The sequence below is a fragment of the Erythrolamprus reginae genome, chromosome 12 (assembly GCF_031021105.1).
Source record: "Erythrolamprus reginae isolate rEryReg1 chromosome 12, rEryReg1.hap1, whole genome shotgun sequence".
NCBI lineage: Eukaryota > Metazoa > Chordata > Lepidosauria > Squamata > Dipsadidae > Erythrolamprus > Erythrolamprus reginae.
Genome location: NC_091961.1, coordinates 19,913,871 through 19,939,330, shown reverse-complemented (window position 1 = coordinate 19,939,330; position 25,460 = coordinate 19,913,871). Strand labels below are relative to the sequence as shown.

At 39.1% G+C, this 25,460-nt stretch overlaps 2 protein-coding genes across 3 annotated transcripts in view; one reads left to right on the top strand and one right to left on the bottom strand.

Annotated features, from left to right (window-relative positions):
• CDON (cell adhesion associated, oncogene regulated) overlaps positions 1–12,177 on the top strand; it is a 51,321-nt gene extending 39,144 nt beyond the window's left edge. For both annotated transcript variants that reach the window (XM_070765992.1, XM_070765994.1), the window contains exons 18-20: positions 3,127–3,206; positions 7,430–7,683; positions 8,551–12,177. In XM_070765992.1, the coding sequence (XP_070622093.1) occupies positions 3,127–3,206; positions 7,430–7,683; positions 8,551–8,717 (501 nt within the window). In that variant the 3' untranslated portion in view covers positions 8,718–12,177. The remainder of the gene's footprint in view (positions 1–3,126; positions 3,207–7,429; positions 7,684–8,550) is intronic.
• A 2,893-nt stretch (positions 12,178–15,070) lies between these two features.
• VSIG10L2 (V-set and immunoglobulin domain containing 10 like 2) overlaps positions 15,071–25,460 on the bottom strand; it is a 31,103-nt gene continuing 20,713 nt past the window's right edge. Inside the window, exons 9-12 of the mRNA XM_070765635.1 lie at positions 22,190–22,312; positions 19,559–19,583; positions 17,193–17,338; positions 15,071–15,198 (exon numbers count right to left, since the gene is read on the bottom strand). Of these exons, the coding sequence (XP_070621736.1) occupies positions 15,071–15,198; positions 17,193–17,338; positions 19,559–19,583; positions 22,190–22,312 (422 nt within the window). The remainder of the gene's footprint in view (positions 15,199–17,192; positions 17,339–19,558; positions 19,584–22,189; positions 22,313–25,460) is intronic.

Below are 25,460 nucleotides of genomic sequence, written 5' to 3'. Positions count from 1 at the left end.
GAACATAAACACTTCATTTCATGAAATAACAGATTGCTAAAAGTACAAGAGTTGCCGTTCAGATAACCTTTTAAGTCTCTCACAGTCTTCATGTTTCCTTGTTGTGGGCTTCTTAGATCCTTAAGACCCATTTAAAGGCTAATCCAAACATTGATTTTAGGAATATTTAAATGTAAGCACATAGGGGAGGGTGGACCCAACCACTGTGAAATTAAATTAGTGTCTAGGCGGTTGAGAACACAAACCTAAAACAGGTGTTAAAGATTCTCAGCTTAGATTCTTCCCAAAGCCTAATTCTCACATTTAAATTTATCTCTAAGTAACATTATTTCACTCAATATGCATTATTTCATTCAAAATGCAGTTATTTCAAAGATTCCAGTGCTTATAGGTATTGGTCAATATCCTTGAGAATTTTAAAACCATTTGCTGTAACCTATTCATCACTTACTTATTTTTTATCAGTTCATATCCTGCCTTTCTTTGGAGAAGTGTCCCTAATGCTCTGAGTGAGAAGGAAGAATCTATACTAAAATATTGGTTTTTCTCTTCATGCTAAAAAAAAAACCCTTCACAAACATTAAATAAATGTTATGGAATTGAAAATAGTTGTGCATAGATGGCAACATTTTTAAATAAGGACTTGCAGCCTTTTCACAGAATTAGTTACCAAGATTTGTAATTGAGAAAAGGTTTTTCTGTTTCTCTCTCCCCTCAATAGTTTAATTACTTTATCCCATGAGCATGCAACAACTTAGGAACAGTTGCCTTGAATTTTGTCTTCCACTAAGATACCATCTGAGTATTTAAATGTAGATTCATATTACTATTTGTGTTGCCATATCTGCAAGTATTTCTCAGACTTAGCAATGAGTTATGTGTTATTAATGCTGGGGTTTTTTTAATTTGCAAAGATTGTACGGTAAAAACCAAGAGCTCAAAAATCCCCTTGCCTTCTTTCTGCATCCCTTTTGGCTGACAAATCAACACATCTCTAAAAATAACAGCAAATTTCAAACCCAGAGTTTAGTCAGGCAAGCTGATCTAATTGGAATAATTGGAAGAAACTGGGAGATTGATTATATTTCATCAGTTACACAGACAGCATCCTGTCTCCACCAACAGACAGTAGTTTCCAGTCAAGAAAAATTCCCTTCATGTCTGTCATCAGTAACATTTTCACTTCTTTCTTCAAATTAAACTTGGGCGGTTCAAACTTAAAATAAGGCCAAGAAAATGAGGATGTACAAGTTTAAGCCATAATATTTTGCTTTGCTTGGCATGGCATGGCATGGGCAACTCTTGCAACTTTATATCCATGCTAGCTCAAGAATTCTGGGAGTTGTAGTCCACAAGTTGTAAAGTTACCATAATTGCTCGTCCCTATGACTGTCATGGGGCTACCTTTGAAGAGTGTTCACAAACTTCAAATTGTCCAAAATGCGGCTGCGTGAGCGGTTATGGGCCTCCCAAGGCATACCCATATTTCATCATCACTCCGCAGACAGCATTGGCTGCCAATTAGTTTCCGGACACAATTCAAAGTGTTGATTATGACCTACAAAGCCCTACATGGCATCGGGCCAGATTACTTCCAAGGCCGCTTTCTGCTGCACGAATCCCAGCGTCCGGTCAGGTCCCACAGAGTTGGCCTCCTCAGGGTCCCTTCAACCAAACAATGTCGCTTGGCGGGGCCTAGGGGAAGAGCCTTCTCTGTGGGGACCCCGGCCATAAGAATCTGAAAACGCACTTATGTTGTCAGGTTTGGAGTCATTAGACCCCAGTGTCTGCCCAGTCAATGTGTTGGACATGGTAGTATGCATGTGATTTGTTAAATTTTAAATGTTTAGTTTTTAAGATAATTTTTAAATGTATTCTATTAATTGGCTTAGAAATGTATTTTTTAATTTTATTTAATCTTTTATTTATTAAAAAAAGTTGTTCTCACATATATTTGTACAGATCAAATTCCGTATCTATTACACTTTGAAGTTACATTTCATAACCCTATATATTTAATAAACTATGTACAATTCAATACATTGATAAAGCATAGTACAGTTGTAGGCTTAAATCCTTTGTATGTACACCAATACCCTGTATTACTACGTTTTATTTTTGTTACGGATCCATTTGTGCCATTTTTGCCATTTCTCTTTGGTTTCTTTAGTTCTTATTCCCTTGATTGCATTCGTTATTTCATTCATTTCTGCGCATCTGTAAATTTTTATAATGATTAGATTTTTGGATGGGGTTTGTTAAAGTTTTTGCTTCGAGTGTTGTCGTTTCCAAATTCCAAGAAGCATGTTTTCTGGGGTGTATTCTATTTCTTCCTCCGTGATTTCTGTAAGCCATTTGTGGGTAGTTTTCCATATATTTTGAATTTGGCCACCACATATGAAAGAAGGTGCCTGATTGTTTCTTGCATTTCCAACAAGTATCTTTTTGTTTTGGATAGATCTTTGTGAGTCTTTGTTGGGGCATGTACCACCTGTAAAAGAGTTTATAAAATTTTATTTATAAACAGCTGACAGTGTGATTTTACAAATGGTGTTCCAGGATTTCTCCCAATCTGCTAGGTGTATATTATGTTGAACATTTTTGGGCCACGCGATCATGGGATCTTTGACAATGTCTCCCATCCAGTCAAGTTCTAACTACATATGTTGATAGATTTTAGTAATTAATCTGTCATCTTGTCCTGTCAGAATTAGAAATGTTTTATATCTTGTATCTTTTTTATCGAAACGTTGTAAGAGTTCGGGTTTTGCCCCGTGTAATATTTTGAGTGTCTATGCGACGTTTCGGTGAAATCACATTCACCATCATCAGGCTGAAGTTTTAAGCTTCGTGTTGCTGTAAATATATTTACAGCAACATGAAGCTTGAAACTTCAGCCTGATGATGGTGAATGTGATTTCACCGAAACGTCGCATAGACACTCAAAATATTACACGGGGCAAAACCCGAACTCAGAACAATCTACATACATATACCCGTGAAAACCTACGAAATATGGAAATATATATGCACACACTGTCCTTGCTTGTTTAATTTTCACTTACTTAGGATCATTTGTGATTCCTTATTTTAATCTTCAAATATTTCCATTCCCCCATTATCCAGGGTGGCGACGTCTATACACCAGTCCCTCAGACTGATCCTTCGGAGTATGCCAATTGCAGGAACTGCTGGAATAACAACAGGTAATCAAACTAAAAAGATCAAAATGATCTTTGGATCTCTGAATCTGAGCCTGCACAGACCCCAAATATGTGCGTCTTGATATTTGCATTATTATATTCTAGATTTACACCTAGAAAACACTACATGGTTTTTAGAAACTGGCTCCCTGGCAACCTTCCTGCCTCGTAGCATTTAAATTCCTTCAGTTTTACATTCAGAGCTAGTTTTAGTCAATTATACTTAGTGAAGGCAGTTTTGTTCTACCCAAACATTTATCAACTGCCGGATTTGCTTGAACTGTTTTATTGGTTCTATTTTGATGCCAGCTGACTCTAAATCTGGGCTGAAGTACAAGATGCAAACCAAATTTCGGCTTCGTAAATTACAGGCACATTTCTTCGTGAAAGTAGCCATTTCTTAATATAGGGAACAGCGTAACCTGGCACATTCCTTGCAGTATTGAAATGGAAATGGCTTTAATGAAGCAGGCAGTTTTTGCTCTGAGGCGGGAAGACTCTTGGTCAGTGTTCCCTCTAATTTTTTTGGTGGGTGGGCGGAAAAGTATAGTGTCTGAGCGGCAGTCCCTTTGGGACTGGGCAGCACAAAAATATTAAATAAATGAATAAATAAACGAATGAATGAATAAATAAATAAATAAATAAATAAATAAATAAATACTGTGTGTCTATAACAGTGAGCTCATAATAGGGCAACTCTATCAATATCAAAATGCCACTTAAATAGTTGAGCTAGTTTCAAACTAGATTTTGATTTTCTTTCTCTCTTCCTTACTCCCATTCTTTTTCTTTCTCTTTTCCTTCCTCTCTTTTTTCTATCTGTTTCTCTCTCTTCCTCTCTTCCTCTCTCTCTCCTTCCATCTCACTCTTTCCCTCTCGGCTTCTGGGCAGGTTTGGAAAACTCTGAGTTGATGGTGATTTTTAAGTGAGCGATTTGCTCACTGCTCAGCTTAGAGGGAACTATGCTCTTGGTCTAATTTAGATGCCTTGAATAGCATAGAAGCATAAAAATAGTATTCAGCCTCACAGCTAGTTGTTGAGCGAGTGGTTAGGCTGGATATAACATTATCCACCGTGCTGTCCCAACTTCACTCTTTTCTGAAAGCTGCCAAGTCCTTTTGCCCTCCTTCAACAACAAGATCATAAAACCAGAGCCTGAGCAGACAGGCTAAAGGCTTCACCTTTCCCATTTCCACTGCAAATTTTCTGAAGTTGTTTCATAAAAAGCTTGCCCTTCATGGAGAAACCCTACTCCGTTTAGGGAAGATGCTTCCTTATAATGCTTAGGTCCCGCCTGTTTTTCCAATTTCCCATTAGCAGGTTCTAACCACAGTGGCCAGCCTTGAAGTTATAAACTATCTCACAAACCATAAAGAATTCCCAGAAGGAGCGCATTGGTCTCGTGCAGTGCCCGGCTGTCCCTTGCAGGCCCTTAAACCAAATAAACTCAATATTTGTGGTTCAGCACCACTATTTTACTAGCCATCTTGTTGAAAATAAACGTGGAATAATAGTTCCGCTTTGTAGATTATAAAATGTGTGCCTTGTGTTGGCTGTATATTTTAAGCTTAGTGGCTCATGCAGTAAAGGGGAAAAAACTTTATGCAAATACTTTAACACTTGTTTATAGCAGAGTTGAGCCATTTTTTTCCTCTTCCATGAGAAACAAGCAAAAATTAACTTTTTACATATGAGTCTCTCTTTTGCTTCAGTTTAAGTAAGCACATAACCTAGAATGAATTGATGGATTATAAAATTAAATAGCAGCTTTCTGTCAGTAGTTGTTTCTTTTTTTTTCTTAATATTTTACAAGGCACCCTGGTTTTTCTGCATTGAAAACAATATATAATAACAATCTTGGGATTGTGCCAACCGGTGCTTATTGTTGCCTGTGTTATAAATCATAATTTTATTTAAATGTTGTTTACTGCAGACCCACAGCATCTAGCACACCAGGCACATAGTTACATTGTCATTTTCTCAATAAAATGAAACTGAAAGTGGTGTGAAATATAAGGTATTGGATTATGGTCCAGGTTCAATTTATTTCTTAGCTGTGGAGCTCACTGGGTGGGAAAAAATAAAAATGAAAGTTAAAAGGTGGCAACTTGGCTTGGCAGCCAAAAGTCAGCTTTTTTTGGTTTTTGAAATACTGCATAAAATAATATTCTACATGTTGTATCTTAACAGTTCCACTTTGTGTGTATCTGTCTACAGTTAACATAAATGGAAAACAAAGAGAATTTTTGGTATAATGGTTGGGGAATTCTCTCTGAGTTCCCATCTCTTTTATCTAGTTTGTTGGTCCTTCTCCCCTGCTAAAAATGGTATCAAGCATCTTGAATAAATCAGAATTCACCCACTTGTTAAAGACTAAGGGAAGGTGTTGTTAAGTGGCTTATTTGAAAGCCTTGAAATAATCTGTGAGCTGTTGTCTAGCATTTTTACAACCAACAAATTTGTAGGAAGAATACAAAATACAAAATCCAGAGCAATCATTCCAGATTATTTTGTTAGATCCAGCATTTACTTATATAATCATTTAAGATGCTTATTCTTTCTGGACCTCCTGCTTTATGCAACAATTCCGACATCTTCCCTAAATAGAAGTAGCTGTGATGTGGTTTTTCACTAAATTTGTTTAATCACCAATAATAAAGTAAAGTGCTTGTTAGCATTTACTGTGCATGTTGAGAAAACAACTTGATAACTGCCTTCATGTCTTTGGAAGTGATGATCCAGCTGCAAATGTTTAAAGTACTGGCATCTTCCCAAAATTTTGGATTAGAGCTAGCTTGCCTACAAAGGATTTTGATTGTTAAATTGCCTTTTTTGTTATTTTCCTTTGTTCAAAAGCTGAGTAGCTTCAGCTATAAGAAACTGACTTCCTTCTCTGCTTGACTAGTCATTCACAATCAAGAGAGAATTATCAAAATGTCTTTCTTGGGGAGAATCAAAAAGCATGTTCTCACTTTCTAGAATTACAGTGGAGAAGAATGTCATTGTGAATGAAATCATTCTGTCAACATCAGATTTTCCAATTTGGAGAGCAAACTGACAAATATAGCAAACAATCAAATGCCTTGTTGTATTGCCTGAGTTACCCCAATAAAAATTATCAAGATAAGCTCTTGAAACGAAGTATGAAATAGTACTTGCTATTGGACACACCAATTCCTTATCTGTCCAATCTCGCTTAGCCAGTAAAGAATATTCTCTTCTATTGTGTATATTAATTGTAATAATAAGCATTTTGTACGTGCTTGTGCTGCTAATCGAGGTTTAAGATTTTAATGTTAGTCATTCATATCCTAAACAACATCTAACCCAGATAATTGAAATAAAGCTTTTGCTAGCCTTACACATTTTAGTTGCGGATTGAACACATTACTAATGTTGACATTTGGTAACTTACTACAGATCTACTATGCATTGCAGGTGAATGATCATACAGAGGCATATACATGTTGTATACTTCCTGGTGATAGGTGCACAGCAGACTTTATAGAAATACTTTGAAAAAAATAAATAATATATTTATTTATATTTATATAGAGAATATATATATATAATATATACAGCACTGTGAGCTGCATTAGCTGCTGATTAGTCTCTGAACGCAATTCAAAGTGTTGGTTATGACCTATAAAGCCCTACATGACACCGGACCAGATTACTTACGGGACTGTCTTCTGTCTCATACATCCCAGCAGCCAGTCAGGTCCTGCAGAGTCGGCCTTCTCCAGGTCCCGTCAGCCAGACAATGTCATCTGGCGGGGCCTTCTCTGTGGCAGCCCTGGCCCTATGGATCCCCCCAGAGATCCCTACTGCCCCCATTCTCCCTGCCTTCCGTGAAGTTTTAAGGACCCACCTCTGCCAGCAGGCTTGAGGCCACTGAAATTTTAATATCTTGCTCCAGCCAATGAATGTACAATGTATGATATACAAATGTATTTGTTTAATTTTTTACTATGGGGATTTTAGATTGTAATTTTACTTGAATTTGTAATATGTTTATATTAACTTTGTTGTAAGCCGCCCTGAGTCTCAGGAAAAGGGTGGCATAGAAATCAGGTAGGTAGGTAGGCAGGCCGGCCGGCAGGCAGGCAGGCAGGCAGGCAGACACACAGGCAGACAGACAGACAGACAGACATATTTTTATTGGTCAGTGAATCATGCATTCTGATCTATGTTCTTTTCTCTTGTCTTGGCCTGAATATTTGTAGGTGTTTCACTAAAACCAATGGCAATTTTGGCAACGGTTCTGTACCAGTGATGCCCATGATGACACCTTACCAGCAAGACAGTCTAGAAATGAAACCTTTGAATCACATGATTGTGGCCATGTGCTTAGCATCCACAGTCCCTGGATGCAGCATTGAGACTGAGGAAAATGACAAGGAGAAGGCAGAGTCACCATCACAGCTGGATTCTTGTGACCAAGAAAATGTGAGCCCACTTAATACGAATTGTACATCAGGTATGTCACAGAAATGGGAAAATGTGCTTCTTTCTTAATGTCTACGGACATTCTTGGTCATCTGGGTCATGGTCATACCAAAGGTGCTTTTTTCAAAAGGCAACTGGAGGGGTTTTTTTTGTTTTTCCTTGAAAATGTTTCCTTCTCATCCAAGAAGCTTCTTCAGTTCTTTTATATATATATTTTTTTTCTCCCATTGAATCATGTCTGATTCATGGACACAGCCTGGCCAAGTTCCCAGCATTTTTCTTGCCACGTTTTTCAGAAATGGTTTGCCATTGCCTCTTTCTTAAGGCTGAGAGAAAGTGGCTGGCCCACAGTCACCCAGCTAGCTTTGTGCCTACAGTATGATGAAACTCAAACTCATGGTCTCCCAATTTCTAGTCTGAAAAACTGCTATAGTAATTGGTATTCTTTAATAACTAAAATGTATTACTGGTAATTAACCCACAGAGAAATCAGAATTAGTGTAAGGGCAAATGAATACATATTACAATTCTGTCTCAGCATACCTAATGCTTTTCAGGGTGCTTTGCAAAATTAGGAGCTTTTGCAAAAGGCAAAAGGAATTTCCTCTGCCTTCTTTGATTAGGCTATGAGGATTGTTTGATTGATTCTAATCATGGACCTGATATTTTTTAAAAAAGAAATACTTCTAAGGATATCTTTAGCTGTACTTCTGCATTTCAACAGCTATAATTAAGTGGGTTGGATCCTTATCCAGATGCTGCACAAAATGGCCTTAATGAGGCAAAATAGTGATATTCAGTTAAATGGCAGCCAGTTGGGACTTGCGTAAATCTTTTGAATAGTTGAGGTTGCTCAGGTAGTTGACAAACGGATGCTGATCATTGTTTCCCTTTGCAGAACACAGTGGACATCTGGAGACATCTGATGCCACCTTGAACTGGAGTCCCCTTTTTCATCGGCCGATTTCAAAACACTGTCATGAAAAGACCGAAGTGATTTCAAACGGGGGTGTCACCTTGGACAGTTTGGGGGGACATCAACAGCTCCAAATACAAGAGACTTAAATAAATGGCCTTCCTGGATACTCCAGTAAAGCCAGTAACTGCACAGCAGAATTGCTGGAAGGGACGGTCAGCAAAAATATTAATTATTAGAATCACTATTTATTTTTCATGTTGAGATGCAGTGTTCTATGAATGTATGTTTTAAAATACTCTTTTACGGTTGTGAATTATTTATCCCTGGAGAAACCAATCTCCCACACCTCCCTGAATGAAATCATGGTGACAATTGATGATACTTTAGATCAATGTTTCTCCACCTTGGCACCTTGAAGAACCGGCTGGGGAATTCTGGGAGTTGAAGTCTATACATCTTCAACGTGCCAAGATGGAGAAATGTTGTTATAGATGTCTTCCTTGGACAGTGACTCTTGGAAAATTACTGTTGCAATTTGATGTAAAGATTTTAGCAAATATACACAAGAAACAACCTCAGGCCCAGGTTGGACTGCAGCTTATGATTATATAGCTCAGGGCCCCCAAAACTTTGCAACTTTAAGACTTGTGGACTTCAACTCCAGCTGGCTGGAGAATTCTGGGAGTTAAAGTCCACAAGTCTTAAAGTTGCCAAGTTTAAAAACCTCTGATATAGCTAAGATAGAAGAATTCCAGCCTGTCTCAAAAATTACAAACTATTAATGGAATTATGATAACTTTCTGAAGTCGTATTAATCTGGACATTGATTCATTTGATGCTGAATGATTCTCAGTCATTCCAGCAAAGTCTTGCTGATTGGCAGTTAGGCTTATGTAAATGAATGTATTAAAAGTATACAGTTCTTCTTAGGCTGGTTTAATGATAGTGAAAGGAACAAGGCAGGCCTTGCGATATTGTCACAACAACAACAAAAATGGCAGTAGTATTTATAGCCACCTACTCAACAATAAGGGAACACTAGAATGTGGCTATTCTGTAGCATTGTCCTTTGTTTTTATTTTAATTTTTTTTTTAATTTAACCTTTGGTGATCTCCTGTGTCTCACATACAATCCTGTTCACTTGTTACGTATTGTGTTGCTTTTTTCTCACGGCATGGTAGTATGTTGTGCAAAACATAAGCTAGGGGAAGAAGAGGTAAAGAGGAACTTGGTATGTAACCGTGACATAAGAAAATTGGCAGAAATCTGCTTGATTTAAAATATCCCCTCTTTTCTTTCTCTTTTTTAAAAAAGCAAAGAGTTTCTATTGCTTTAAGGTTACTTAATTAGCCTAACTGATTGCAAGTCAGGAGAAGGATTTGAAACTTCCATCTGTAGCAGTAATTACATTTCATGACATTTTTTGAAATAAACGCTAAAAGTATATTAATTTCTACATGTTGCTCTTCACCAGAATTTCATCCCAATGTTTACACAACTTGGAAAGTTTGGATGCAAGATCAGAACTATTAATCCCATTTCCTTTGGTCATGCAGAATTGGTGCTTTAACCAAAGGCATCCAGTGCTATTAATGATCAATTTGTTCTTGATTTGTACAAAAAAAAATGATGTGTGGATCAGAAGAATAGCTGCATAATTCATCTTTCTCTTTCAATTTTAATCAGTACGTATACAATGTGAAATATCTACCAGAGACCCTGAGTTCTAAAGCCCAAGCAATAGGGATTGATTTTATAATTAGAGCAAACATTGAAAAAGAACCCAGAGGAGCAGGGCTATTACCAAGAGTAATAATGCCATAATAAAATTAAAAATCTATTCTAGAAGACAAAAAGTGGTGCTGAGAGGGTACCAATGGCCACACTGAATAATGTGTGCATGTGTGTGTGTGTTTGTGTGTGTATGATTAAAAATGGGCTCTATATTTTTTATATCTATTGCAGCAGATATCAAGTGCCGTGTGTATATATAGCGTGTGATTATTTTATATGATGTATATTATATAATTTTATAAATGTGACTCCCTTATGAGAATTTGCCGTGTGGGTTTGGGTTGCTATGCAAAATAGGGTTTTGATGCAAAATGCTGTTTGACTGACATTGAAACTCACAAGAGAAGAATTGTTTATACAATTCATTTGGAAAAGTTTTAGAAATTATTTTTCAATGTTCTATGAAATGAGGTCAGAACCTTGTAGTCTATATGAGGGCGGGACCAGCATCTCTGCTGGTTGAGATAAAAGGAAAAGTCTTTTTGGCCAACCAAATTGTCAAAACACTTTGGCAGCAAGTTCCATCTTTACACAGCCTATTTGATCCAGAAAAGCCCAGATAAGTAACACAAAAGATGATATTATTATTTGAAGGTGGAGAAATGTCAACTTCTTCCTTAACCAGAATCTCATCAAGAATTATTTTTCTTATATTGTGACACTGTTTTAAGTGTTTTTCCCTCTTATTGTATTTTATTTATGAAAGTTATATATTGTCTTTATATTTTAGGGGGATCGTGTGTTCCTTCCAATCATAGATACATATAAATGTTAGAAAGCATATACAGGTGATCAGTTTCTGAAATCAAAGTGCTCGTTCCCCTATTTAGATTCAGATTGGTCTGTTTTGCCCAAGAACTGGTCGGACAATTTCATTTGGCAGTGTTTTACCTTCCCATTTTAAGTTATAATGGCTTTTCAAAATCATCAAATCCTTCTGTGAGAATTGGGACATCTTGTTTAAGCTATTTTGAATGGCTCTTTTTGCTTCTTCTAGCCTTTAGGTTTGGACACTGTGACCCCCGAACAAATCTTGCTCAATTGTCAAATTATCTAGCATCATCTTCTATATTAGATATTCTTTGAATTGTGGCACGACGTTAGCTCATTTGCAGAATTTGCTATTGAAATACAGTGCAGCAGAATTTAAACACTGTATTTCACAGATAATTTCTCATTTTATCCTCACAAAAAAAGAGATACAAATATGCAACTCTATAGGAAATGTTTATTGCAGTGCTTTTGCCCAGAATTTATTCAACTCACATTTTGTTCACTTTTGAATTTGACTACAAATGAGATGAATTGACAGAGCGATTTCTAATTATGTGATCAATATCCATGTTATACTGATATGATGGATAGGTAAAGCTACTAGTTCGAAATAGTTGGTTCAACTCTACTCATTGCTTGTTAATGCCTGTACACAATTTGTGTAACTGACTTATGTAAAAGGTGGTTTTGGTGCAATATGGTTTTAATTTGAGCTGTTTTCCTAAAGTTGTGTGCTCTAGCTACACAAACTGTAAAAGATGTTATTCTCAGAGCTTTCTCCTCCGATCTTGAAAAGTCACTTCACTAAATAAAGTATCGCTGTTTAAGCAAAAAGTGTTATTTCAGTTTACTTTGTTTTTGCAATTTAATTTAAATTTAAAGATGCATGTATTTTTTGTCATATAAAAGTTTTATATTTTCTTTTAAAAGTTGTAATATTCTTTTTTTAAAGAACTGTATAAATGTTTAAATATTGTAGGTTTGGGCAGAATTTTCTTTGTGTTTATAATATTAAAGAGAATAACACTGGTCTTGTCTAATGGTCTGAAATAAGAATTATTATTAGTCTTCCTTGTTGCCATCTTATTTAAAACGGATGAACGGAAAGTTCTCACAAGTTTCATTTAAAAAAAAATCTTGTTAATTTTAATGTTTCAAATCATGCACCCCCATTTTCTTTTGACATTTCTTAACTACTGTCTAATGCAGGGGTCCACAAACATGGGAATTTTAAGACGTGTGGTCTTCAACTCCCAGAATCCTGCATGGCTGGCTAAGGTATTCTGGGCGTTCAAGTCCCCAAGTTGCCAAGTTTGCAGACCCCTTATCTAATTAATCCCCTGAGAGATAAAATAGCAGCTATGCAGCCTATCTCAAAAGGACAAAAGTCGTGTGTGGAATCCAGGAGCATTTGTCCAAATGAATCAAGATGTCCTATGGTCATCTGCATAGCATAGCATAGGGAAAATGCAATTACGGTATCCATTTTATCTTCTCGTTGATTTGGGAGAAGGCACAATAAAACCCTGTAAATGCCTTGTCTTTCAAAACTTTCCCTTGACTGACTTTCTCCCCCCACCCATCCCTCTCAGTTGCCTCATCTTTTCTCCACCCAGCTCTGAGATGATTCTTGAAACTTTTACAAGCAGGATTGGGCATTTCCCAACTGTATGCCTGTGGTGAACTGAATTATACCCAATGGAAATATTCCCCTTCCATATTTTTAAATGGAAGGAAATTGTAGCACGTTTTGGGACAAAACGGCTATTGGCCAACTCCAGGGACTGCATCTATCTATCTATCTATCTATCTATCTATCTATCTATCTATCTATCTATCTATCTATCTATCTATCTCTATCATCTATCTATCTATCTATTTCTATCATCTATCTATCTATCTAATCTATATCTTATCTATCTATCTATCTATCTATCTATCTATCTATCTATCTATCTATCTATCTATCTATCTTGCCAGCTTTACAACAGTGTTTCTTAACCTGGGAGGGTTGTGATGTCACAGGAAATCTATGAAGGCTTTTGAAGAAATGTCATGATTTAAATCTTAAATCTTGGTGGTCAGTGATCACAAAAGGTATCTAAAAGGCCTGTGATGAAGAAAAGGTTGAGAACCACTGCTTTACAATTGTGACATGGTCTATTGGAGTTACTAACTAGAGCAACCAAACATCTAAATCCAGGAGTGTCCAACCTTGGCAACTTTAAGACTTGTGAGCTCAACTCCCAGAAGTCCTCAGCCAGCCGGGGAATTCTGGGAGCCAAAGTCCACAAGTCTTAAAAGTTGCCAAGGCTGGACACCCTACTTTAAATGTTCAGTGTGAAGGGTTGGCTTATTGAAAAAGTTGCTTCATACAAAAGAGCCAGCATTGTGGTAGCAAGCAGGGATATGGTGAATAAATAGATCCCTGCCCCACCCATCCATCAGGTCAACAGATGACTAAATCACCCCGCAGGCATTGTTTGCTGAGGTGATTCATTATTCCAGCCGTCCAGGGCTTGGCTGCCTTTGACAAAAACCAACACACTAAAACTTTATAATGCAAAGACTCCCTGGCAGATAAGACAGGGTGGGTGCTTATGACCTGGCAATCTCCATCATGTTGCTAAGTTATCGTTTTACAAGAAAAATGGGCTGGAATGTGGAAAAAAAACAAGCAGTTCACCTCCTGTGTTCTCCAGCTCTGGCTTAAACTGGGGAAAGATTAAGCTGAAAAAATGCAGCCTCCTTTTCCTCATTAGCAGAATATAGCTAGTTCTACATTATTGGTTGTTGGATTGAAGGATGTATATTGCTGAACAACTAATTACCTGCAACAGGTAAGCAGGAATGAAGGATGCTGGAACTTTAGTTCAGCTCCTAAAAAGCACCGGTTCCATATTGCAATAGAACGTTAGGAATACGTATGTTGCTGGAACTTTTTTGTGAAAATGTTGGACAGGAACCTTTTTGGAAGAATGCATAACTTGCCTTTGTAAACTTGGCTTAAGGCTCAATAAAAACAAAAAGAGCACACAGAAACGAACTTAGATATGTATGTGGTGTCCAACCCCGTTATCTGAAATATTACACCCTTTTCCAAAGCCAGAGAGAGTGTGGAATCTCAATTTTCTATTTGCGCACATAATTCATGTTATCATATTTATGGTAGCTGTAATTCAACAGTGACCAATTGGACCTCTTCAATTAGACACAAACTGATTAGGTACAATTAGATAAAGCGATGTATACACCAAGCCCTGTGAAATGATGGATCTTGAGGTGGTGAGTTTTTGGACTGGACTACTTAAACATTCATTTAATTCGATTTATCTGTTGTATCTTAAGATGGTGAAGTTAAACGGAAGCAAAGCTTCAAAACAACATGGGCTCAGGATGTACATCCTTGCAATTCAAGTCCTTGAGCTTTCCATCCCTAACAAAACCAGATGTCTCTGATATCACTGCATGAAACAACACATTCACCAAAATTGTACAAGGTTCATAACAAAAAAGTTCAGCATTTGTTGATCCATGAGTTCTGTTTCAGTGACCCAGCTGTGATCTCTGCAGCACCTGCAATCCCAGGTAAATATATTGCTTGATCTCATATTGTAACTTCCTGCCAGTTTCGTCAGTTTACAGAAAAACACCTGTCCTGTTTTTAATTATTATTTTGCAAAATAACTTTTACTCAAAGATGCACTTTGGTCCTATGGTTGACAATGAAATCTCTTTGGCTGTGGTCTTCTCCTTTCCCCAAGGTCTTTTTTGGAAAGGCTTTGCATAACACAAAAGCTGGAATGACACCCACAGGTTCTCCTGTACACCACAATTGTTCCCTGTGCTTCTTTCTTCCTTTTGTGGATCAAGGAGCTCTTTAACCAACCTATTCTACCTTTAGGGCTAAAGAGTCAGGTTTACTGGTAGTCATGGGGTGGCTGTCACTGTGATTGTAACGTTAACTGGATCCTCAGAAGGAGAACTGGGGGCTGGCGCTTCTTCCTGGGCCCCTGTTGGATCCTCTGGGGTCACCACAGCTTCCTCCTGAATTGCCTCTGCAGAAAACAAAGCATAAATAAGCGACAAGCACCTGCCGAATGAGCTGATGGGAAAGAAGCAATAACTAAGTGGAAACCCTGTAAAAACCCAACTGTTTCCATTATTTGTTTCAATGGTTTCCAGATACATGTTCAACATCAACAGATGATCAGAGCTCACCAATAACAATGTTATTGGTGCTCATCAATGTGCTTCAAGGGCGCATTATATCTTAGAACAAAAGGCCATAACAGAAGGATGGAGAACCAGACAAAAGGGAAGTCTCATACTTTCACCAATGGACAAACTAGACATCTGAAAACAATCAATACCAGAGGTCTTCAAACTTGGCAACTTTAAGACTTGTGGACTTCAACTGGCATAGCTGGCTGTAGAATTCTGGGAGTTGAAGTCCACAAGTCTTAAAGTTGCCATATTTGAAGACCTCTGATCAAGACACTCATGAATCTCTGCCATGTATAAAATTTATCTTTGATTAGAGGACGAAGGAAACCATTTCTATGCATTTCGATTGATTTTGTCTCTCTTCTCCATATAAAATAAGCCGGCTATTTTTCAGTTTTAAAGAATGGCTTGGCTTTCTGCAGTGCAAATTTGAACATTCTTTCAATAACTGAGTTCTAAATAACCTCTTCCCTCCCTCCTTTTTTTTAAAGAAAAATTAAATATATGGATTTCCTACTTTTCCTGGGAAATGAATAGCTGAGTATGGAAACTGAGTCTGTAGACAAAAAAGCTTTGGGACCAATGGTGTATCTACACCCCAACTAACTTCAACTCGTAGATGAAATATATCTTGAAGAACATACCCGCGTGATTGTAGCCTCCTAGGAAAGCAGGAACTGGACATTACCCCCAAACCTACATTTACTTGCAGAATTTTGATTTCATAGAAACATAGAAACATAGAAGTCTGACGGCAGAAAAAGACCTCATGGTCCATCTAGTCTGCCCTTATACTATTTTCTGTATTTTATCTTAGGATGGATATATGTTTATCCCAGGCATGTTTAAATTCAGTTACTGTGGATTTATCTACCACGTCTGCTGGAAGTTTGTTCCAAGGATCTACTACTCTTTCAGTAAAATAATATTTTCTCATGTTGCTTTTGATCTTTCCCCCAACTAACTTCAGATTGGGTCCCCTTGTTCTTGTGTTCACTTTCCTATTAAAAACACTTCCCTCCTGGACCTTATTTAACCCTTTAATATATTTAAATGTTTCGATCATGTCCCCCCTTTTCCTTCTGTCCTCCAGACTATACAGATTGAGTTCATTAAGTCTTTCCTGATACGTTTTATGCTTAAGACCTTCCACCATTCTTGTAGCCCGTCTTTGGACCCGTTCAATTTTGTCAATATCTTTTTGTAGGTGAGGTCTCCAGAACTGAACACAGTATTCCAAATGTGGTCTCACCAGCATTCTATATAGTGGGATCATAATCTCCCTCTTCCTGCTTGTTATACCTCTAGCTATGCAGCCAAGCATCCTACTTGCTTTCCCTACCGCCTGACTGCACTGTTCACCCATTTTGAGACTGTCAGAAATCACTACTCCTAAATCCTTCTGATTTCCTTCTGTAATACCCAAAGATACAGCCAACAGGAAGACTTTTTGGCAAACCTTTCAAAGCTTCAAGGGTTCTTTTCTAGTGTGGCAAGGAAATACAGGTATTCCTCGACTTACGATCACAATGAAGCCCAAAATTTATGTCGCTAAGTGAAAACTTTGTCGAGCTCTGCCCCATTTTGCAACGCTTCTTGCCACATTTGTGAAGTGAAACACTGCAATTGTTAAGTAAGTACGGTAAGTTAAATGAATGGACTTCCTCATTGCCTTCGCTTGTTGGAAAGTCGCAAAAGTGCTGCTGTAGCTTTGAATGGTCACTCAGTGACCTGTTCAAAGTTGAGGACCACCTCCATTTCAAGGTCTGCTCTTGTATGGATTCATTCAAATAAGGTAACCCCCTGAGATTGATCTCCAATTTACCTGCTGGCGCTTCCCCCATTGTTGTGGAAGTCTCCCCAACCTGCTCGCTCGCTGCTTCAATTTGCTCATTGGGCGCATCGCTCATTCCTGTTGGCATTGCAGCATCTTCCGGAGTCACAATTTGTTCACGACTTTCAGCCCCAGCCCTAAAGAGAAGAGATGCATTGACCCATTATCAGCCTTATGAGGCAGACCAGACTGGAAATCATAGAATAGAATAGAATAGAATAGAATAGAATAGAATAGAATATAGAATTCTTTATTGGCCAAGTGGGATTGGACACACAAGGAATTTATTTTTGGTGCCTCTGCTCTCACGGTTCATAAAAGAAAAGATACATTTTTCAAGAATCATGAAGGACAATACTTAATGATTGTCATGGGCTACAAATAAGCAATCATGAAGAATCTATATTAATATAAATTGTAAGGATACGAGCAACAAGTTACAATCATACAGTTATAAGTGGGGGGAGATGGGTGATAAGAATGATGAGAAGATTGATAGTAATAGTAGTGCAGCCTTGGTAAATAGTTTGGTGAGCAGGGGGGAGGGAATAATTTGTTTAGCAGAGTGATGGTGTTCTTGTGCCTAGTTGTTCTGGTATGCAGTGTTCTATAGCATTGTTTCGAGGGTAGCAGTTGAAACAATTTATGTCCAGGATGTGCGAGTGTCTGTAAATATTTTCACTGCTCTCTTTTTGACTCGTGCAATATACAGAACTTCAGTGGAAGACAGGTTGGCAGCAGATGAACTAACTCAATGAGCTACGGTCATTCTACTTTATTGTAAGCAAGGCAACATTAACAGAATCTTGCAATTCTGAAAGTACAAACTTCCACCATTGCTTGTTCCTGCCTGATAGCTTAGGGTGGATTCTTTCTAAGTTTCTTCCTGTGCCTGTTACTCAGTTGTGGACTCCTCCCCCTTTTACCTGATCATTCCTTAAGCAGCTTCCCTTTTCCCCCCAAACGCTAAACAAATAATTCCCTTAACACTGTCAAACTATTTACTAAGTCTGCACTACTATTAATTTTATTCTTCCCATCACCCTCTCCTCCCACAAATGACTGTATGACTTTGTTGCTTGTATCCTTACAATTTATATCGAATGGTTCCTAATATGATTTGATTGCTTATTTGTACCCAGACTATCATTAAGTGTTGTACCTTATGATTCTTGTATCTTTTATTTTATGTACACCGAGAGCATAAGCACCAAGACAGATTCCTTGTGTGTCCAATCACACTCGGCCAATAAAGAATTCTATTCAATTCAATTCTATTCTAATTCTATTCTATTCTATTCTACTCTACTCTACTCTACTCTATTCATTCTTTTTCCATCTTCCCAGGTATTGGCACATTCCATTACACCTATGGCCATTTTCTAGTCCCTCCCACCTGCTGCTATAGCCACCACCTTGAAAGCCAAAAAAGGTGACCAGTTCAGCTACAGTCAGAACTACATGCAAGAAAGTTTTTCCCATAAAGGTTTGAAAATCAAGCTTCCTCCCCCCAAGCAGCGAGTTAGAATGGTCAGTAAACCTACCTGCAATGGATGTGATTTAATTATTGTGGGTTTGATTGTGTCATGTATTGGTTTTTAATCCTACATGAGCCCACCCAGAGTTACAATTTGTGAATTGGGCAGCAACACCAATGGATTAAATAAATTTATTTATTTTATTTATTTATTTATTTATTAGATTTGTATGCTGCCCCTCTCCGCAGACTCGGGGCAGCTCACAACACAATAAAAACAGTTTGTAACAAACCTAATAATTTACAATATAAAATATTTTTAAAAACCCATTATTAAACAAACATACACACAAGCATACCATACATAAATTGTATAGGCCCAGGGGAGATATCTCAGTTCCCCCATGCCTGACGACAAAGGTGGGTTTTAAAATGAATGGTAAAGCAGCCCTACATGTATACATGTCTGAATGATCTAAATCTCACTTTTAATATTGACAACAGCTTAATACCAACTGTGATATAAAGTTCTGAGAGATCTTCAAACTTGGCAACTTTAAGACTTTTTGACTTCAACTGCCAGAATTGTCCAGCCAGCTGGACAATTCTGGGAGTTGAAGTCCACAAGTCTTAAAGTTGCCAAGTTTGAAGATCTCTGTTCTACTTGTTATAGAAGGCTAGAAATATTAACCACCTTTCTCCAAACAGGCCTTCTTTAGATATGTTGTATTGCAGTTCCTATGTTACTGGACATCACTGCCATTGTAGCCCAATACTGTAGCTACTGGATGTAGATTGATCAGAGGGGAAAAGATTAAGAATTTAACGGAAGAAAAAAATAGGAGACAAAAAGGGGGGAAAATCATGAGGTGTCACTTACATTCTGAAGATCAGATCATGTAACCCTGTGTGATAAGAGAAAGAAATCCCATTTTAGAAACTATTCTGCAACACGAGCGAAACTGTAAACCATTCAAGGGTACATTATCAAGGACTTTAGAGGGACTTTCCCCATGGCAATGCCATGCCCTATTTTGTAGGAAGAATTTGCAATTACATTCCATAACCAGCATCTCAGTAATACATTGTATTTTCTCCTGCTAGGGATGTCAGCAGGAAGTATAATTTCTGCTTAATTAATTAATTAATTAATTTGATTGAATGGTGGCCCCTCTGCTATGGAACAACAGCCTATTTGAACTATACACTTTCCATTACTTTAGTGATCTCAACATTCATGCATGTGGAACCACATCTCAGACATCAACACCCTTGAAAATGTCCAAAGATATTTCACCAGAAGAGCCCTTCACTCCTCCACTTGAAACAGAATATCCTACGAAAATAGACACAAGAGCACGCAACAGATTCAAACTTAATACGAACCGCTCCAAACTTGACTGTAAAAAATATGATTCCAATAATCGAGTTATCGAAGCGTGGAACTCATTACCGGACTCAATTGTGTCAACCCCTAACCCCCAAAATTTCTCCCTTAGACTCTCCACGATTGACCTCTCCAGGTTCCTAAGAGGCCAGTAAGGGGCGTACATAAGTGCACTGGTGTGCCTTTCATCCCCTGTCCAATTGTCTTTCCTTTCTCTCACTTAACATATATATTCTCTTTCTTTCATATATCCTCTCCTCTAAGTTCACTTTACCCTTATATATATCACTACATGTCTATTTTTCTTCCTATGTATTTGTGTATTGGACAAATGAATAAATAAATAAACAAAATAAATAAAATAAGAACCGTGGTAGCTGTCAGCCTTGCCATGTTTCATCTTTCCACTATGCTTCGGCTATCATAAGTAACGGGGGAGGGGTGGCTTTTGGGGGGATTTGGGAGGGGAAGGTTCTGGAGGGGCCCTGGATAAGTTTCGTTTCCCTGGTTAAGGCCAGAATGAGTTTTGTTTCTCCTTGAGAAGAGGTGAGAAGAAAGTCTGTTAGTAGCTGCATTCCATAAGCGTGACGCGACGGTAAAGATGTGTCCACCTGACAGAGATGGACAATGGGGATTGGTTATTTCCCAAAGGGGGACAAGTAGGTTACTTTGATATGGGCAACTATCGCGCCTTTTCCCCCAGACTTTGCTTTGCTTCTGATGCATCCATTTCTGATTTGAGTAAAGTTCACTTTTAAAGTTCAAAAACGGACTCTGAGTTTTACTTTTCTTAAATACTGAGTGGAGCTATCCTGACAGTAGCACAGTGGTTAGAATGCAATATTGCAGGCTAACTCTGCCCACAGCCAGGAGTTTGATTCTGACTGGAAGGTTGACTCAGCCTTCCATCCTTCCGAGGTCAGTAAAATGAGGACCCTGATTGTCGGGGGCAATGCGCTGACTCTGTAAACTCCTTAGGGGGGGCTCTAAAGCACTGTTAAGCAGTATATAAGTCTAAGTGCTGTTGGTATCTATTGCTGCTTTATCATATGGACTTTAGTGCACAAAGTTCACTAACTTGAAGAGAAACATAACCAGGGGTGAGCTTCAAAATTTTAGCAAAATTTAACCTGGTTTTATTTATTAGATTTGTATGGGTTGCTGGGTAGGCGTGGCCATGGTAGCCATGCCCTAGTCAGCCTTCTGCACGATGGCAGTGCGGTGAGTATTTTTGCCCCCCCCCGAGCTCCGGAGGTTTTCTTTGAGCCTCCAGTAGGGCAAAAACAGCCTCTCCAGGCTCCGAGGCCCTTTGGAGGCTGGAAATGAGCCCGTTTCCAGCCTTCCCAAACCTCTGGTAGGCCTGATTTTTGCTCTCCCCGAACCTCCACCCGCACTCTGAACTTACCTGCATCCAAAATGGGCTCCATGGGGACTCCTGAGAGGGGAGGCAAAGGGTGGGTGGCATTTGGGGGCTCTCTGAACTGCACAGAATCTTATCTAGAGGTTCTCCAGAACCCCTGCAAACCCCCAGTAGCCCACCCACGAACATAACTATAGGCATCTCAGAATCTTTGGCCTGCTGGCAAAACTAAAGTAAGGAAGCAACCACTGAAATGACTTCCCAAAGAAAGGAGCAGGTGAGTCAACAATTTCTGACTTTTTTGGGGGGAGAAAAAAACCTTAAGGAAGGATTTCTTCCATGAGCCGAGGTGGCGCAGTGGGCAGAGTGCAGTACTGCAGGCCACTAAAGCTGACTGCTAGATTTGCAGGTCAGTAGTTCAAATCTCATCACCGGCTCAAGGTCAACTCAGCCTTCCATCCTTCCGAGGTGGGTAAAATGAAGACCCAGATTGTGGGCGCAATATGCTGGCTCTGTTAAAAAGTGCTATTGCTAACATGTTGTAAGCTGCCCTGAGTCTAAGGAGAAGGGCGGCATAAAAAAATTGAATGATTGAATGATTGAATGATCGAATGATCGAATGATCGAATGATCGAATGATCGAATGGTCGAATGATCGAATGAATGAATGAATGAATGAATGAATGAATGAATGAATGAATGAATGAATTTCCATAGATCCCATAAGTGAGCTGCTGATTGCCCCCACAGCAACTCCCACTCACTTGGATTATTCTCCCGGTTCCGAACGATGTACTGAAAAAATAGGAGAGAGATGACGGTTGCCACAACCATTCCTGCCACGGCAGCTCCAATCACCACAGGATAGGCATTGAAAGGAGGGTCGGCTGCAAGAGAGAAGAAGCAGTAGATGAAGGCAGAGGAGTTCTCCCAAGACCTGAGCTTCAAGGCTTTGGAGAATGATGTGCCAGATGTGCTTTCTATTATTTTAGCCCCTCCTTCTCTTGCCCAGTGATTTCCAGATGGGTTGATGTTCAGCTCATCAAATCCACCATCTGGCTAGAAGTTTATAGGCGCTGAGGCACATCTGCTTCGTTCTTTAAGAAGAAGGTTCTGGAAGCAATAGTTTGAGCTCCACAAGCTTGTTGTTTATGAAATGTCTGCCAAGGTGGATTAGTGGGAGGATATTTATATATCAGAAGGCAAAGGATGACCCACTACAGAGTCAACCATGTCTTCTAATACTTCAGCACCTTTGATTTTCAGATACATTCACTCAATGAGCAAAGCTCCAGGAGTTACCAACAGCTATCATTCTTACGTTCTAAAAAATTTACAGGAATTATGTCAGGCTCAGAGACCACATTGGAAATGAATATCCACTTTTCAGTATGCCAGCACCACAGCTTGCCCTTATTATTATTATTTAAATAAAATGATACATTTCATTTAGGATAGCGTTCTTTGAAGGCACCAAGAAACTCTCCATGGGATTATACAGTGATACCTCGTCTTACAAACGGCTTGTCATACAAACTTTTCGAGATACAAACCCGGGGTTTAAGATTTTTTTTGCCTCTTCTTACAAACTATTTTCACCTTACAAACCCACTGCCGCCACTGGGATGCCCCGCCTCTGGACTTCCATTGCCAGCGAAGCACCCATTTTTTGCGCTGCTGGGATTCCCCTGAGGCTCCCCTCCATAGTAAACCCCATCTCCGGACTTCTGTGTTTTTGTGATGCTGCAGGAGAATCCCAGCAGCACAAAAATGGGCGCTTTGCTGGCAACGGAAGTTCGGAGGTGGGGTTTCCCAGCAAGAGGAGCCTCAGTGAAATTGCAGCATCACAAAAACACAGAGGTCCGGAGGTGGGGTTTCCCATGGAGGGGAGCCTCAGGGGAATCCCAGCAGCGCAAAAACGGGTGCTTCAGCTGGCAAAAGGGGTGAATTTTGGGCTTGCACGCATTAATCGCTTTTCCATTGATTCCTATGGGAAACATTGTTTCATCTTACAAACTTTTCACCTTAAGAACCGCGTCCCGGAACCAATTAAGTTTGTAAGACAAGGTATCACTGTACTTTCTGCAATAGCTTCCTGGTGCGTTTGCCAAATTTTAGCGTGTTTTTCTGTTACTTCCTTTTCTTCACCTTCAAGCATAAAGAAATGTCATCTCTCCTGAGAATACCTGTAGTAAATGATTGTATAGGACAGGGGTCTCCAACCTTGGCAGTTTTAAGCCTGGAGGACTTTAAGTCCCATAATTCCCCAGCCATGTGGCTGGGAAATTCCTGGAGTTGAAGTCCTCAAGGCTTAAAATGGCCAAGATTGGAGTCGAATCCTGATATAGGACAATCATTACTTTGGATTTGCTTGGCTGGTAGTTTGACCTTGTGCATGAAATAGCCCTACTCTTAATCTGCTTTAGAAACCACTTTTACTAGGTGTGGAAGTTGTGATTGTCTGAACCGAGAAGTCCTGTTGGCAAAGCATTATCAGGGCACCTGATCAGTAAAAGCAACCTCCCCCATCACCCCCGTCCATTCCTGGGCAAAGAGATTAAAGCTTTTAAGAGAGGAAGTGGTTTGGGGCAATGTCAAAGGGAATGGGGTTAAGCAAGGGTCTCTCTGTCCTGATTAAATTCTTCCCCTCTTCTGCCTGCAGCTGATTTTAAAGATGGTTATTTCCTTAAAATATCAGGAGATCCAATTACGGATCTCTCGTGTTAACAAGTCGTTCTGGCCCTCGGCAACTCTGCATCTTGGGACGATTCTTTCTCTGCCAAAGGAAGCCCTCAATGAGGCTTTACACAAACTCTTTCCTGGCCTTTCGGGTCTCCGAGCGATCTTCCACCCGGCATCTGTTTCCAATCGTCTCCGTTTTTCCAAGAGAAGACTTTGCTTGTTTTTCTTGAGCCTTTCATTTTGCTTTGCACCTTCCAAAGGCTCGCTCAGCCTTGCTTGTTGCAACAGCTGCTGCCCTTATGAGGAGGAAGGATGAGGTGGCCATCTTCGTTTGACTAGGGCAGAGTTTCACCCAAGAGCACCAAGACTGCGGGCAGAAAAACAGGCGAGCGAGTTCTTGTGCTGCCTGACCAAATCCTGCTTCTGCAGGCCAGACACCTCCCCCAGGCTTTTATATTTTATGTTTGGTATGCATGTGTTGTACGGCTTTAATTGTTGGGGTTTTATATATACTTTTAAAAATATTAGATTTGTATTACTATTATATTGTTTTTGTTATTGTTGTGAGCCGCCCCAAGTCTTCGGAGAGGGGCAGCATACAAATCTAATAAATTATTATTATTATTATTATTATTATTATTATTATTATTATTATTATTATTATTATTATTATTATTATCTTGGCCCCAAAACCAGGCAATATTGCTGATTTTCCAACCAGGTCATAAAGACATGGGTACCACCTGCTAGTTTTTCTACACACACTATTCAGGGCAACTGAAGTATCTACACAATTGCAAATGGAATTTTGTACTTTTTCCCCCTTTGGCAGAGGAGTGTCAAACTCAATTTCATTGAGGTCCACATTTGGGTTGTGTTTGACCTTGGAGAGGGATCATGGGCAGATTGATGTGACTCCTGTTGTGATGGGGGGGGGCTGTGGTGGCCTGAGCGCTTTGCCAGTGAAAACAGCCACCCAAGCTCTGTTTTCGGCTGCCTCAGCCTCCTGCAACCTTCTGCCAGGGAAAAAGGAGCTTGGGAGGACCACATGTGGCCCTTCCAAGCTCCGTTTTCATGGCAGAGAGTTTCAGGTGGTCTTGGCAGCAGAAAACAGAGCTTGGGAGCCCATTTTCTCTGACAGAAGCACCACAGGCTGGTCCTTTGCTTTTTTTCAGGGCAGTTCCATGGGTATATCTCCTATACCTTTCTTCTATTCCTATATCTCTTCTTCTATTCTTTCATTGATATGTTCTATTACTATATCTTCTTTTCTATTCTTTCATAGATATATTTTACTATGAGTATCTCCTCTATAACCTTCATCATGTATTTTACTATGTGTATATATATATA